This window comes from Eublepharis macularius, chromosome 6 (assembly GCF_028583425.1).
Source record: "Eublepharis macularius isolate TG4126 chromosome 6, MPM_Emac_v1.0, whole genome shotgun sequence".
NCBI classification, from domain to species: Eukaryota; Metazoa; Chordata; class Lepidosauria; order Squamata; family Eublepharidae; genus Eublepharis; species Eublepharis macularius.
This window is the reverse complement of record NC_072795.1, coordinates 97118615-97135251: the sequence shown is the minus strand read 5'-3', so window position 1 is coordinate 97135251 and position 16637 is coordinate 97118615. Positions and strand designations below refer to the sequence as shown.

Here is a 16637-nt window from a genome sequence, read left to right as displayed (position 1 = left end):
CACCCATTCCCTTCTGCCATTTCTGATCTGTGCTTTCTCTGTCGCTTTCTCTCCTTTTACATCTTGGGCTGGCTTTCTCCATGTTCTGCTTTAAGAAAATATTGAAAACTCATTTTTTTCTTTCTTGAATTTTTTCTCAATAGTACCCCCTAGGAAAATTATTGTGCAGTTTTTTAAAAAAACTTTATCTCTTTTTGCTTCTTTTTTAGTCTCATGCAGCAAGTGTAACATTTTCCTTTCCCCCAATGCCCATGTCCTTAATTTTATGTTGTGAGCCTGAAAGCAGGGACTTGCTCATTTTATTCCTGTGCAGTGTCTAATGTATCTTAGTTGCTTTAATAAGACAGCAAATATTGATAACTGTGTTTTGTAACACAGTTACAAAACCAAGCTTTACTTGTAGTGGTTTTTACTCAATGTTGTTTTCAAAACCACTCCTTCAGCCCTGTTATTTAAAAGATGATTCTCTAGTAGGTGAAAATCATTACTTCAGTGCTAATCAGTTGGAGAGTCTCATTAATACAGCGACTTATCAATTGTGGTTTCCTGCAGAAGAACTCATTCAAGGACAAAACAAAGCTCTGTAGGACGATAAACATTATGAATAGACATGGGCACGAACCCAAAAAATTAACAAACCAGCGGTTCGTGGTTCAGTGCCGACAACGAACCCAAAGCAGTGACCTGCAATGAACATTTCCCACTGATGAACCGTTTCGAGGTTCGTGGGCATCAGAACGGCCCCTGTTGGACTTAAGAGAGCCCATATACACAGGGAGTGTTTAGCAGGCTCTCCTCCAGCCAGCACCCAAGTTTGGTCAAGACTGCAATAGGGATCTTGAAGTTATACCCTCTGTAATCCGAGGCCCCCAGGAAACTCCCATTCGATACAATTATTTATTTATTTATTTGCTTAAATTTATAGTCCGCCCTCCCCAACCAAGTGGGCTCAGGGCGGATCACAACAATTTAAAACACACTACACAATTCACCAGCAATAGCCATTAAAATATAAATAATACATATCATTCATTTAAAACCTATATTAGCACCATGTAAATACAACTATCAAAATTACAAACATAGCAGCACGTTATACATTCACCTATCACCATCTATAGACGATCAATTAGAGCCACCAGGTGATGTTGGCCCAGTGTACAAGGGGTTGGCTGTCAGAACTGCCTATCAGGGTTTGCAGGGATGAGATTGGAGTGCCCATGGCTACAGAACACCCCCTTTCCCCCTCCCTCTCCCTGGGTGTCTTCTCCCATGTAACCAATTGTAACCAATTTGCAGCTCCATGGTTGGAAGGAAGACCTGCCAATCAAGGTAAGCTGGGCTTCGATTCAGGTTTCTAGGGTGACAGAAGGAGTGCAGACAGAGTTCAGGCATTCCCCCAGTTCCGTTTCCAAGGGAATTGATTGATGGTGCCTGACTGTCTGGCTTCACGAACCACGGGTGAACGCAATGAACCGGGCTTCCAATGAACGCTGGTTCGTTGGCCATGGACCCTCATGAACCGCTGGTTCGCGAACAATCAGGTGGTTCGTGGGTTTTTTTGGTTCGTAATGCGGTTCGTGCCCATGTCTAATTATGAACCAAACATGGGGCTTGCCTCCTAATGCTGATGTAGATGAGGGCAGTGGGATGCCTCCTGGTGCTGGTTGGAGGAAAGGAATGCACACCAGCATTCTTATTTTATTTCTGCAAAAAGGTGGAAGTGACACCACAGACTCTCTAGCACTTTGCAAAAACTCTGGGCTTTTTCCCAAAGTGGTAGAACATCCACTGTGTCACTTCCACTTTTTACCACAAGTGACATAAGTATGCCAGTACACTAGGCCTGGCCCCTCATTTTGTCCCTCCTCCAGGGACATTTGCAGGGGACAACTGGTAGGCTGAAAGGCAGACCCGATGTTTTCTCTCACCAGCCATTTCTTCCCAGAACTCCCTCCCCCAGCTATTTTCCTATACTCCCCCTACAAATAATTCTGAAGTTGAAAATCATCCTTAAATGGAGGGTGGGGGAGAGCATTGGGAGAAATGCTGTGAGGGAGAAGTGGTGGCTAGAGGCACGTTTAACCACTCAACTGCTGCCTGCAGATTCCCAGGTACAAATCCTCATCCCCGCTTTTCATTTAAATGGGAAAGATGTGTTTAATTGCCTAATATGAAGTTCAGTCCAGGTTGTGCTTTCTACTTACAAAGAAAGCCACTTGTAAAAACAAAAGCTGAATCAGAACAGTATTTAATTTTGCTTTTTTGCTTCTTATTCCTGTCAAACTCAATTCAGTTGATCAAGCAAGCTGCCAAGGCTTAGGAGCTTTTTTAGACCGTGCCTTGTGGACTTGCCCATACAGTTCATCATTTCCTTGAGCCTTAAAAACCAACATTTGGGGGGCTTTTGAACACCTCTGAGTTTTGTTGAGAATCTAGGGCATGGACATAATCCAGGAACATGTTTGCTTTTCATGCAAGTCACTTAGCTGTTCAACTGAAACGTTCTCCCACATCGAATATGGAGATTTCATTGGGGAAATAAAAATTCACCTGTGCTCTAATAAAAGAAGGCTAATTGGTATGCGTTTATTTAATTTTCCAACTGTCTAAATGCTTTTCTTAAATGATAAAAATGCAGTGTCTAAAATCAGATGCATACGTAAGACCTGACAGTAATTCTATCTAATTAGCAGTTTCATGGTTAAAATAAGAAACAGCATGCTAGATTAATATGGTCGAAACAACTCCATACTCACTCAGCGCTTCCGCTGATGCTAATTAAATTATTCATTTATAATCTGCCTTTCTCATGAGGACTCAAGGCAGATTACAAGTATGACAACATCAGTCAATCACCAAACAAATTACAAGGTATGATAACTAGAGGTGGGCACAAACAGAAATAGGAATAAAATTTTGTGACGAATTGGGCCGATTTGTGGTTCAGGAAAATGTGTTTCATGGGGCCACGTTTTTCACGAACTCCATGACTTTTTTGGACGGTTCATTCAATTTGTAATCGATTCATGACGCCAGACAGGTTGGCGCCAATCCATTGATTGCCCAGGCAATGGATGCCAGGAACTTCTGCAGAAGTTTTTTTGGCATGGAAACCCCAATCTTAGCCTACAAAAGCTTGATAGGCATCTCTCCCTGCCAACTGGAGAGCTTCCATTCTGCCCTATACAGCAAGGAGCAGGGGGATTAATCCCCTAGGCAACTGAGGAGATGGGCCTTCTGTAGTCATGAGAACACCAATCTCATCTCTCCAAACCCTGTTAGGCAAGTCTATCTGCCAACCGGAGAGCTCCTGTTCTGCTCCATGTGAGCGTTTCTTATACAAGGCGCAGCTCTTCAGTAGACAGGGGGAGAGGGAGGAACTGTTGCTGGAATTTGGAGTGAGAGAGAGTGGATTTGGGAGCTTTTGGCTGGATTTGCTGCTTCAAAAGAGACTGAAAAGCCTCTTTCTTATTTTCTGCAGTTGTCCTTGCTGGGAAGGTCATTGGGCGAGGTTCCTTTTTTCCTCCACCCCACCCTACCCCAGTCTTTTTTAAAAAAAAAAAATATTGGGTTTTTATAATATATAGGGAGGGATTACAACAGGCCATAAGCATTTATGAGATTCACATACAAGACACATAATCATCCATCTAGATATAAAAAACCATTATATATGTAATTAGCGCCCCATATACCTTCAAGATTCCCTTTTATTAATTTCTATACTCTTTAATCCACTTACTCTGTAGCTTATATTTCTAGTAATTTTTTCTTTTGTGCATGTTACAGATAGATCACATTTCACCTCTTTTACCTTTTAATCAGGGATCGTTCTATATTGATAAGACTAGGGTAATCACATAACTATATAGTTAAAACACAATTTTACCTTTTAAAAATAGTAACTCCTTCATCTATTTTATTTTGACCATCTGGACTTATTTACTTGGGTTTTCATACTCGTAAGGTTAAGAAGAGCAGGTGGTCATTTAACTTAGCCAGTATTTTATATTTTGAGAAGGAGTACAGTCTAAGTACAATTAATAAACTCCAAAGACCCATTAACATAGACTATATAGTGTTATATAAAAAAGAGAAAATAAGGAAAGAAGGGGAAAGCTATTTAAGTAAGAGGTTGAGTCTGCATTAATGAGTCTTGATATGCCCTAAGATTCTGATAGTTGTTTTTTCTTCTCTCTTCATGAAAAGTGGTACATCCAGTCCTTAATCCCTCTTTCCCCTTTCAGTATTGGCATGCTTGATTCTTTCCATGCAGATCTGCTTTTTTCTTCTTCTTTCTTCATGAGACGTAGTACATCCAATCCCTAATTGATCTGGGCCACCAAAGGTAGATTCCCTTGTCTTCCAGCCATTTCTGAAGGAGATCAGTATGGATGTAGTTACTCCTCTGATTGTTTTTCTGTTTTAAGATCCACTGCATTCTTTTCTCCCCTTTCTGTGTTGGGATGCCTGCTTCTCTCCATGCAGGTCTGATTCGTGGCCCTGCCTTTTCTTTACTAAAGTTTTGTGTCTTGAAGGGGACGTCCTGATAAGATCGTCCATTTTGCAAAGTGTGTCGCAGACTGATTTTCCCCTCATTTGGCTCCGTTTTCCTTTCAGTTAAGTCTGTCCCTCCAGAAATTTTTTCTGGATTGTGATTTCTTGTACTCCTTTTATCCTTTTCCACTCCAAATATCGCATCTGCTTTAATTAGTAACTCCGTCATTATTTTAGACATTTCTAGCAAACAAGCAAGTACCTCTTCTTCCCAAGAAGCCATTTCAGAAAGTGGTAAAAAGCTTTGTTTTGGTTAATTATATTCAAAGATTTATAGCATTCCAGCAATTTCTGAGAGAGTCATTCCTCCCCCGTCTCTGCCTCTCCCAGCTCGCTCAAGCAGCCGCGCGTAGTTAAGCTGGATTGCCCGGTAAAACCATGAATCTGTCTACATACTTGATGGAAGGCTGTGGGGTCAGTTAAGCTCTCTTAGAATTGGTTTTTTATCTGTCTTGTTAAGAATCTGCTTGATTTGCTGTGCTTTCCTTCGGCCTGCTGGACTCCCGGTTTCACAGTTAAGTAGCCATGTTGGCTCCTTCTTTGGTCCTCGCTTCAGAACCGGTATCTGGGCTTCTGGAGGTTCACCAGTCCCCCTAAGCTCTTCCACTTTGTTCCAGCCTGCCTCCCCTCTCTGGGGGGAGGGCTTGGGGGTCCGATCTCTCAGCTCCCAAGGAACCAGGAAGGTCATGGCAGGGAGCTCATAAAACTCCCCTGTCGTGCTTTCACTGTCTCATTCTGGAAGTCCCACCCCACCCCAGTCTTGTGGCACCCAGGGAGACAGAAGGGAGGCAGTCCTGTCTGTTGACCACCTCCCAGTATATCTTCACCAAACTTGGAGGATGGCTGGAGGAGAACCTGGTGAAGACTCCCTGTGAGTTTGGCATCTCTAGGTATAAAGGGGGCTGTTGAACCACGACAGGAGTCGATGAACCACGAACCTAACAAACTGGTTCACAAAACGAGGCAATTTCATGTAAGTTTGTAGTTCGTGGAAGGAGACGAACCACGAATCTCATGGTTTGGTTCTTTGTTGATTCGTGCCCATCTCTAATGATAACATTAGAATCTAACAGCAAAGATTCCAAGTAAGACAAAAATGCATTTGGGGTGGGATTGTAGAATGAAAGGCCTGGAGTTGCTCTGCAGCTGGTTTTTCTACCATTTTATCCAGGGAGGGCTAATTAGATACTGAGCAATAACTAGGCACACCATTCTTCTCTGGTATTTGTTTTTGTTTTTTAACAACAGATTAATGGCTGCCTGCTTTAAGGCACAAGGAAAGATGCCCTGAATCAGTGTCTGAGTCATAATGGATATTAGGACTAACTGATATCCTTTACATGTTTTAAGTATCCTGTACTGGCAAGTGGTGCCCTTGACAGATTCCAGGAACCTGTTGGTATCCACACAGTAGGCAAATATGAGAAGCAGAGGGGTTTTTTGCAAGTTCCCCTCAATTCCACATGCTGTTTAAAATGGCAAACTACTTTGGAGATTGGAGGAGATATAAAAGCAGTTAGTGATGTGGCACGATTAGCCTTTTAAAGAAAAATGTCAAGAATTCCACTGGTTTAGCATATGAAAGCCAGTGTGGTGTAGGGGTTAGAATATCAGACTAGGGTCTGGCAGACGTAGGTTTGAATCCCTACTTTGCTAAGGAATAGGGCTGCCAGGACTCCCTTCCCCTCCCAGCGGGAAGGTGGTGCCCAGTGCTTACCTTCCTTATGCTGCTGGGATCGTCCTTGCAGGTGTGCATCCCTGCGCCGGCATGATGGCAGCACTTCTGGGAGGTGATGTCATCATGCAAGGCTGAGGAGTGCGTGCTTCGCAGCAGGTTGATTTGGGGCCCAAACAGACCCCCGTTTGGGGCTCAGATCAGCCCACTGCAAAGCACGGAGGCACTCTCATGGTGGCGTAATGATGTCAGTAATGTTATTGCGCTTGCCCTCAGAGCATGTCCCGGAGGCCCATTCCCCACTGGCCAGGTAAACAGTGATGGTGGGCAAAAGGTGATGTTAGTTCCACTAACATTTCTACTGAACAAATATGAAGACAACAAATTTTCTTAGCAAGCTGCCTAAACCTAAACACTTCCAGTTCCAAAGAGGGAATAGCAAATTGCATTAAAATGGCTGGAACAACCTTGTGCTTGCTCAAGACTTTATCAGATACTAATTAATCAATGTTGAAAGTAAAAATCTCTCACAACATGCACAGCACATACATTTTATAACAACATACAAATGATCTGCTTTTAACAATGTCTTTGTAGGTGTGCATCCACTGCACAAGCAATTCAATATTATAGTACTGCTGAACTAATTTTCAATATGTAACTGACAGTTTTATAAAAGCACTCCAGCTCCTAATTAAAAATGAGTTACAAAGAGACCATCCATTTAGAATTCTTTGCTATAATTGCTTGTCTACAGCTAACGTTAGCAATATGCTGGGTATGTTAATCTCAACACATTGCTTATTTTTTAAAATCAGGATTGCAAAATTGCATACTGCTTATGTTACCAGGGATGGCAACATACAAAATTACAATGGAAAAATCAATACAAGAGTCTGGAGAGTTTGCATTTATAGACCATCATACTTGGACAGACAGAAGTTTAAAATGTTAGGCTAATCTTACATATAATATGTATGAATCTGCAAACCTTTAAATGCTCCTAATGCTGCAAGGGTCAGCACCCAGCATTCAGCAATGGAGATAAAATACTGGATCCGTTCTTGCAAGTTTAAGATAGCAAAGTCAATGCTGTCAATTTGTATTGTTCAGGATACAACAAACTACTTTCAGAATGACCAAGGCCCCACCATTTCAAAGGGGGAATTACTGCTTGTGAAAAAGAAGCGCCAAACCTCCTTGAGTGTGCAGAACTTCTTTGAATCTGAGCCACTATTTTCATGCTAAAGCACATGTAGGATTATCAACACTGTTTTAGGAAGTTCTGGGAGATTTGGGAGAAGTGCCTGGAGAGAACAGAGTTTGGGGAGGGGAGGAAGCCCCATGGGGATGTGACTGCATAGAATCTACCCTCCAAAGCTGCCATTTCTTGCAGGAGAACTGATTTCTGTAGCCTGATTAGTTGTAACTTCAGGCTCCACCTGGAGGTTGGTAACCCTATGTACATGTGCACACATATTTATATAATGTGACTTCTAATTTTCAACAATGCTCTTTATCCAAAAAAAAAAAAGCTTCACATTGGTTAATTAAGACCCAAACTAGACATACAGCAATAAACACTGTTGATAGTGGGGTTCTGGGGAAGAGGTGCAGAGCAAGAGCAAGCAGAGCCTTAACTCCACACCTCTACTCCATTGCAACATCAGCAGCCCAGTGAATAAACTCCACCCAGCAGCTAGAGCTAGGAGCCAAACTGCAGGAGCCCAACAAGCTGGAAGAAACCACTGGCTTTGAAATACCACCTCCAATCCTACCTGAAACGGTCTTCCAAGTTTTTTTTTTAAAAAATGGAGAATAGCTGCAGAAGTCTGTAAATTTGACAGGAGAGCTGGCAGGAAAAGAGGCAGCTGAGAGTCTCAGAATGAATTCTCTCACTATTCCCCAGATTCAATCCAAATATTTAAACAGCAAATCAAATAACTTGCCTTGTTCCATAGACCCCAGAATGTTGTCCTCGTAGCCCTCACCCCCTAGTCTTTGCATTCCTGGCTAACTTTTCACTGCAACTATTTTTTTCTGTTTAATTTAGACTTGAGCTACTGTAAAGGAAACTATATAGTTACCCAGACCAATCTGGGTGGGGGGGGGGCGAGAAACAAGCGTAATATCAATATAAATTAGTAGAGTGCCTGTGCAGGAAAGATTTGGCTTAAGTGCTGAAGGCACCTCAGGACTAGCAAATTTTGTCACAACCACAGTGAGTTCCACAAACTACACTAGGGAGACAAAGTCCCCCAGTAATGTTACTTACCGGTCCACTGAGGGATGGTAGGAAGAATTTTTTTAAAGGTGTTACACAAATGCTGCAATGTCCCTCCCAGCAAATACCAGAAAGTAGTAACATGTCACCAGCATGACAACAAGGCAACACACTAGGATTTGTGCATGTATTCACTGGAAGAGAATTTGGGCTACTGGCACAGGGACACTTTCCCTGTTCCCACACCCCCTACTCTCCTGCTGGTTTACAGCCATTTGCTGGCAATCCTAAAGCCCACTGACTTGTGGTTAACACTTAACAGCAGCAAGCACTTTAATCAGGAAAGCTTCATTCCTGAAGGGGTGGAAAAGAATAACTGGGATTCAAGCAGGGTTACCAACTCTGGGTTGAGAAATTCCTGGAGATTTTGGAGGTGGAGCCAGGAGAGGGTGGGGTTTGGGGAAGGGAGGTGCCTCAGTGGGTATAATGCCATAGAGTCCACCCTCCAAAGCAGTCGTTTTCTCCAGGGGATTGATCTCTGTTGGCTGGAGATCAGTTGTAATTCCGGGAGATCTCCCGCCACCACCTGGAGGCTGGCAACCCTAGGTCCAAGCGGTGAACAGCTGAAAAGTATATTAGGCCCTTCTTTCCAAGTCACTATTAACTGGGGGTTCTACTTTTAACTTCAATCTTATGGGAGGATTCATTTGTTCCTATATAGGGTTGCTGGATGGCTTCCCCCCCAAACTGGACATGGGCCCTGGTACTTAGTTTTTTCTTTCCTTTGCACACCTGAGATCCCATCCCCAGTGTGGTGACATCACACTGTAATATCAATATAAATTAGTAGAGTGCCTGTGCAGGAAAGATTTGGCTTAAGTGCTGAAGGCACCTCAGGACTAGCAAATTTTGTCACAACCACAGTGAGTTCCACAAACTACACTAGGGAGACAAAGTCCCCCAGTAATGTTACTTACCGGTCCACTGAGGGATGGTAGGAAGAATTTTTTTAAAGGTGTTACACAAATGCTGCAATGTCCCTCCCAGCAAATACCAGAAAGTAGTAACATGTCACCAGCATGACAACAAGGCAACACACTAGGATTTGTGCATGTATTCACTGGAAGAGAATTTGGGCTACTGGCACAGGGACACTTTCCCTGTTCCCACACCCCCTACTCTCCTGCTGGTTTACAGCCATTTGCTGGCAATCCTAAAGCCCACTGACTTGTGGTTAACACTTAACAGCAGCAAGCACTTTAATCAGGAAAGCTTCATTCCTGAAGGGGTGGAAAAGAATAACTGGGATTCAAGCAGGGTTACCAACTCTGGGTTGAGAAATTCCTGGAGATTTTGGAGGTGGAGCCAGGAGAGGGTGGGGTTTGGGGAAGGGAGGTGCCTCAGTGGGTATAATGCCATAGAGTCCACCCTCCAAAGCAGTCGTTTTCTCCAGGGGATTGATCTCTGTTGGCTGGAGATCAGTTGTAATTCCGGGAGATCTCCCGCCACCACCTGGAGGCTGGCAACCCTAGGTCCAAGCGGTGAACAGCTGAAAAGTATATTAGGCCCTTCTTTCCAAGTCACTATTAACTGGGGGTTCTACTTTTAACTTCAATCTTATGGGAGGATTCATTTGTTCCTATATAGGGTTGCTGGATGGCTTCCCCCCCAAACTGGACATGGGCCCTGGTACTTAGTTTTTTCTTTCCTTTGCACACCTGAGATCCCATCCCCAGTGTGGTGACATCACTTTCCGTGATGTCATTGCTGGAGTGCAAGAGGCCAGGCATGTGGCAGGCCAGGCGGCTGGGCCTGTGCCCCACACAGCAGGCTAGACAGGCGAGTGCGCCAGCTGCTCTCTGGGTGCATGGCAGGCCTGCCCGGATGTGCCCCAGGTGCACACACAGGGGAACTTGGTTTCCCATGGACAGTCTGGCAAAAAAACGGACTGTCTATAAGACAGCTGGCAATCCTACTCCTACAATCCCCTCTGATGTCCTTCCACCTCTTGCAGGCCTGTTCCTGGCTGCAGTTTGCTCTCAGACCACTTTTCTCTCTCTTTCTTTCTCTTTCCACTCTCCCCCTCAGGAGAAAAGCAACTGTTTCTTGGGTCAAAGTAAGGGACTCCTTATTTCACAATTACCATCCCAGAGATGTACATTGCTGAAGCTCATGGGCAGGGGTGGACTAGGCTGCAAGGTCATTATCATGACCTGGTCTAGTTATGTCATTTCAGAAATAAGATTTTCAAAATGACTCTGATAATATGTATATGATGACAGGATTGGGAGAGAGAGTAGGGTTGCCAGCCTCCAGGTTGTGGCTGGAGATCTCACGGAATTACAACTGGTCTCCAGGCCACAGAGATCAGTTCACCTGGAGAAAACAGCTACCTTGGGCGGTGGACTCTATGGAATTATGCCATGCCAAGGTCTTTTCCCTCCCCAAACCCCATTTTCTCCAGGTTTCACCTGCTGTATCTCCAGGAATTTCCCAACTTGGAGCTGGTAACCCTAGGAGAGAGGGATGCTACAAATTTGTATCAGGACCAAAACAATGATGCTCAGGTCTTGCCACTACCTGCATCTTTTGTCCTCAGGTGGAAAAGCAGCCTGGAGAAGGCAATTTTGATTTAAAACATCTCATATGTAAGCCTGTACTGAAAAAAGGTTTGGCCTAGGACCTAGGTCTGATTAATAGACTGTAGATACATAGATAGACCAAACTAACAGACAGGACTAGCAGATAAGTGAGGTGTACCTAGGTTTGTATTAATTTGCATGTTTCGCAAAAGGCTCATGGGGCATGTGTTTTTAAAAAGGTCGCCATGACTAGGCTAGCTGAAAAGACTGGAAGAGAGAGAGGAGTGCTACTGCTCTTTGGAAAGCAAAGCTTATTTCCAGGGTGTGGAATACTAATGGGGGGAAGCTTCGTTGTATCCTGAGGAGGTTCCTTTGCATATGGATTGGTGGTTGATATGCTAATCTTATCTGTAGGGCTATTGTAAGATGCCGGGTATTTTGTTAGTCTGGTGTTTTTCAGGACTGGAAACCATGCCCTCTTCATTCTTAAACTCTCTTCTTTCCTGTTGAAATTGTGCTTATGCTTATAAATTTCAATGGCTTCCCTGTGCAATCTGACAACGTAGTTGGATGTGTTGTCCAGTATTTTAGTGTCCTGGAATAAGATACTATGTCCTGTTTAAGTTAGGCTATGTTCAGCCACTGCTGATTTTTCAGGTTGACCAAGTCTGCAGTGTCTTTCATGTTCTTTTATTCTTGTCTGAATGCTACGCTGTGTGGTCCCGATGTAAACTTGTCCACAGCTGCAGGGTATGCGGTATACTCCTGCAGAGGTGAGAGGGTCTCTACTGTCTTTTGCTGATTGAGGCATCTGTTGTATTTTTCTGGTGGGTCTGAATACTGTTTGTAGGTTGTGCCTTTTCATAAGTTTTCCCATCTGATCAGTGATTCTTTTGATATATAGCAAAAACAATATCCACCTGAACATACAATTCACCAAGGAAAAAAAATTGAGAGTAAACTCCCATTTCTAGATACCTTGGTCATCCGCAAAGCAAACTTCCAATTAGGTCACAAGGTCTACAGGAGACCACAGCCAAGACCACGGCCATACAGCCCAGAAAATCTACAACAACTAAGGTTAAGCATTTCTTTATCAAATTCATTTTAAAATTCTGCTTTTCATTTTGAAGCAATTCTTTGGCCGCATCTTGCCAGCCTGTCTTCTTTCTCTTCATCAGCCCTTTCACACAGTCTTTGCTATCTACTTTAAACATCACCATCACCATTACGCACCTTTCCCTTCTGGCACCTCTCCACAAGTTTTTCATTTTCAAACATCGGAAGATTGTTACACACAACTATTATGTATTTTTAAAATATATTTTAATTCATTTCTCATTTCTCACTTTCTCATTTATTATATTTATTGAAATGAAATGTGATATATGTGGACTCAAAATGACTTATATGGTTTTCCTTTCCATTTTATCCTCACAGCAACCTTGTGAGATAGGCTGAAAGAGTATGACTTGTCCAAGGTCACCCAGTGAACTTTCATGCCAGAGTGAGGATTTGAACCTTGATCTCTCACTACCACAGCACAATGGAATCTAGTTTAGTCTTAAGAGATAAAACGCACAATCACCAGCTTCAGGCAATGTATCTATACAAGTAGTTCTTCCTATATGGTCAAGTAATTTCCATTTTGAAGTAATTAAGACCAGTAGCAGACATGTATTTATTTTTGTAATCATGAATGATTAAGCACTACAGCTGTAGACTGAACTATTGTTAAGGAATGTTAAGGGTGTTAAACATGATTTGATGTAAGATTGCAAATTATGTTTTATATTAATCATATATAAACATCACTTCTGCACAAACACACAAAACCCTTAAAAGCCATTTCCGCAATTACAGGACAAGATTATTGCATATGTCTTCTAGTACCTGCCCTCTGGTGGATAGATCTGCAACCTAACCATCATTTTACTCTATATTTTGGATTTTAACTAGGATTAATAAACTGTAATTACTGCTACCCATGGTTATTGCTTATTTGACCAGCTTTGAAACAAACTGATCTGCAAAGAGATCAGTGTGATTCTAAAGACTATGTGTTGGATCCATAACTCAGCTAACAATTTCCCTGGATACCCCCAGTCTACTGCAGACCCCCTCTCCATATCATTCCCCAGGAGTAATATTTTGTGGAGACCAGTGGACTGCAATGGGGAGGGGAAAGTAAGAGAGTTCCATTCTTCTTATGGCAAATGTAATCTGTTCTGTGTATGGATTAACTTCTGTGTATGGATTAACTTCTGTATAGAGAATTTACATGAAATTTTCTATGCATGTAACTGTTTCCCATTTGCATGAAATAGTACACATTCTGTGCAGTAAGCCTCACAGAAAAATTCAGAGATCCCATAATTTCAGTGGGAGCCAGGGCACTGCAGTGAGATGGAGTGGTGGGAAATTCTCTGAAAATGACTCCCTTAATATACTACCTGAGATTTGGTTTATTTTAATTTTGATCTGTTGTATGTTTTTAAATGAATTAGCCACCTGAAAGACACACATGGGAAGAAAGGCAGCACAAAGGCATCTTAAAATAAATAAAGTGATCTCTTTAAAAGATTGAAAGATTGTTTGATGTCCACTTAAGACCATGCATAAGGGAAGCAGAGTATATCCCTAAATAGCATAGGGATCCAAGAAAGACTTAGGAATAAACAGTAAAACCTAGAGAAAGAGCACTGCAATCTGTATATACTCTGGCTAAAATTCTACTCTGTTTCCTTTCAGTAAAAGCTGGCTGAAGTAAAATGAATACATTAGAATCCATTATTGTCTCCTCTTTCTCTGAGTAGAAATTCTCAGTCAAAACTTTTCATGTGAAAACAACAGCCTCATCACTTATCCTGACAGTGTTTGTGAAGCTCCAGAGAAAATCACCAGTAGTGCTTAGGCATACACTCTAGTGATTAATTGCATATATAAACAAGCCTACTGTTTGACATTTACGGGGCTATTTAGAAGCTATATTTGGTGGGGTACTGCTCTTTGGAAATTTAGTTTGCAGATAATGCTTAGAATCCAATACTCACACAGGGGTGAAAATGGTCACATGCATCAATTATATGGCCATAGCCTTCTCTACACTGTGTAAAAACTATATAAAAGCTCTGGCCATCTGCCATGGTTTGTGCCATCACAGCTAAATGAACAGTCTATGCTTAGACTGCACAACAAAGTCATCTGAGGCAGAGACTGTCAACTCCTGTAACTGTTACACAAGAGGTCAGGGAACACATGCTCCATCCCACAATTATCATACATGTGCTAACATACAGTCCTCAAAGTTGCTGAACGAAACAGACAGAAATGCTGGCTATCTCAATTTTTCAGTCCTCTTTTTTGACATTTCTGCTTTATCTCCATTGGCTCCTTATGGCATTGTGCTTTCAAGCCTTGCTACGTGCTTTCTTTTCTTATGTATTGTTTTCTTCATATGTTCTGAGTGGTATACAACAAAATAAAGTCAGAATTTAAAAAGATACGGCTTAACACCCCACAGGGGTAGCTGTGTTCGTTGATTGCAGCAGTCAAGTGATACCTTAAAGACTAACACAAAAAAATTATTCCAATATAAACTTTTATAGACTAGATCCCACTTCTAAGTTTATTTTAACACAATAGGAACCTTTCAATTTAATGGCAGCTCAAAATATAATAGTAGTGGTCATAATTATAAATATCAAGACAACAACCAATTATTAACAGGAGGGTGCAGAAAAAAGTAGTCTTTACATCATCAATATATCTAACAGTGAACCTGAGTCTCCCATCTGTGGATACTTAAATTCATGGACTGGAGCCATCTAGAGAGAAAGGAGACTTTTCTTCAAATCTGGGGGAGCCCCAGGCTTGCAGAAAAGTCCTTTTTAAAAAAGAGGATGAGTATTTTTAAAAATCACCAAAACAGAAAGCAGTCGCCTATGCTTGAGCAGACAACTGCCTCTGAACCAAGGCTGTGAATGGGTGGGTGGGGGAGGACGAACAGGAGCTGCCTCCTCCCCTGCCAGCTGCTGAAGCCGCTGTGCTGGAACCAGAGTGGTGAGCAGGAGAAGGGAGTCTCTGCCATTGCCCCCACCTCCACTACCCGCTGCTGCCCTGCATACTGCCTCCCCTGCTGAGGCACCTGTGGGAGGAACAATGACTGAATCCCCCCAAATGGTAAAAACAGTACCTTAAGACATGAATGCCACCTCTGTCATGAAACGGTAATTTCAGGCAGCAATTTCCACCAGCAATATAATTTTTCAGCCACCCTTTCATCAAAACCCTGAGTTTTCAAGCAAAGCAAGCTCCAGGATGTTACCCCCAGAGTGCCGTTTATTTTTGTTTAATTTTAGGATTAAAGCCTAGATTGTTCTTAATAAGAATTGCCAAGTCAGCTTATTTAATGTGTATGGTATATGGATTTATGCCATTGCCCTCCCATCCTGGCATTTTGCTTTTCCGAATACGGTGCATGCTGACAATACAGCTGCTTTTGCCTCCATAGGGGACCAATTAGAGAAGCCACTAAATAATTCATCAAAATGCACTTCATGTAAGGAATGGATCTGAAGCAACCTTCAGGCTTCGTTCTGTAAGAGTAATATGAAGAGGAAGGTCTCCCTTTAATGTTTACTGTATCTTCTTATAAACAAATTTTCAGTTTACAGATCATGCTACTCAGTTGAAAAAAAGAAACTAATACAAATTATCTTCTAACAAGCCAAGGGTTTTTAAAAATAAAGATAAACAACCCTTTTCAGATGTTCTAAATGTGTATAATGAATGCATTTCGGAGGGAAGAAGGATTGTGGCAGGAAGTTCTGCCCCCAATCTATGTGCAGTAATTGGAATGCACCCTCATATGCAGCTTATACATGTACAAGTGCATGTTTATGGAATTATCTGTTTCTACATAACTGTGAAACAGCACAATTCCTGACTGTATGGAGAGAACTGTACATGTGTACATCTGTATATGTGCAGGCTTTAGCATATGTTCCAATGAATGTGTACAAGTCGATGTGGAGCTTCCTGCAGCACTAGGGGTGCATCTTTGCATGGCTATAGTGATGAAGTATATTGAACTTTGGCGTTTTTGCACAGGAGCAATGGGATGGCTTTGCAAGTGTGTTCAGGTTCACCCACCATGCTGAAGTGGGTGTGCTTTGGAAACAAGCAGTAACCAGAAGATTTTCATTTTGATTAATGGAGGCAGGGAAGATGCACACCTTACTCTTTTCTTGCTGGAGCTCTATTTGAATGTCTGTGAGTTTTGCCCTGAGCTCTTCATTGGCAGCTTGCAAGACAGCTAGGGCATCGGGTCTTTCTCCTTTAGCTCGAAAGTTGGCACCCTTCTTTGACATTGTGAGATAGTGTAAAATCCCAAGCTGAGAGAACTTTCCGTTCTCGTCTGTTCCTCCAGTCTGTTTCACTACATTTTCTCAGTCACCTGGAAAAAAGGTAAATAACAACCATGTATCAGAAAGTCCATAATTAGTGTACAAGAATACAACTCGATGAAGAGGAATGAAATACTGAAAGACAGCACCTTTGGGGTGAATCCCCTTTTTCTGAGGAAATATGAATC

General features: G+C 42.3%; 1 protein-coding gene across 19 annotated transcripts in view; it reads right to left on the bottom strand.

The window, feature by feature from the left end:
- JAKMIP3 (Janus kinase and microtubule interacting protein 3) overlaps positions 1–16425 on the bottom strand; it is a 75682-nt gene extending 59257 nt beyond the window's left edge. For all 19 annotated transcript variants that reach the window (XM_054983107.1, XM_054983108.1, XM_054983109.1 and 16 more), the window contains exon 1: positions 16279–16425. In XM_054983107.1, the coding sequence (XP_054839082.1) occupies positions 16279–16413 (135 nt within the window). In that variant the 5' untranslated portion in view covers positions 16414–16425. The remainder of the gene's footprint in view (positions 1–16278) is intronic.
- Between the last annotated feature and the right edge of the window lie 212 nt (positions 16426–16637).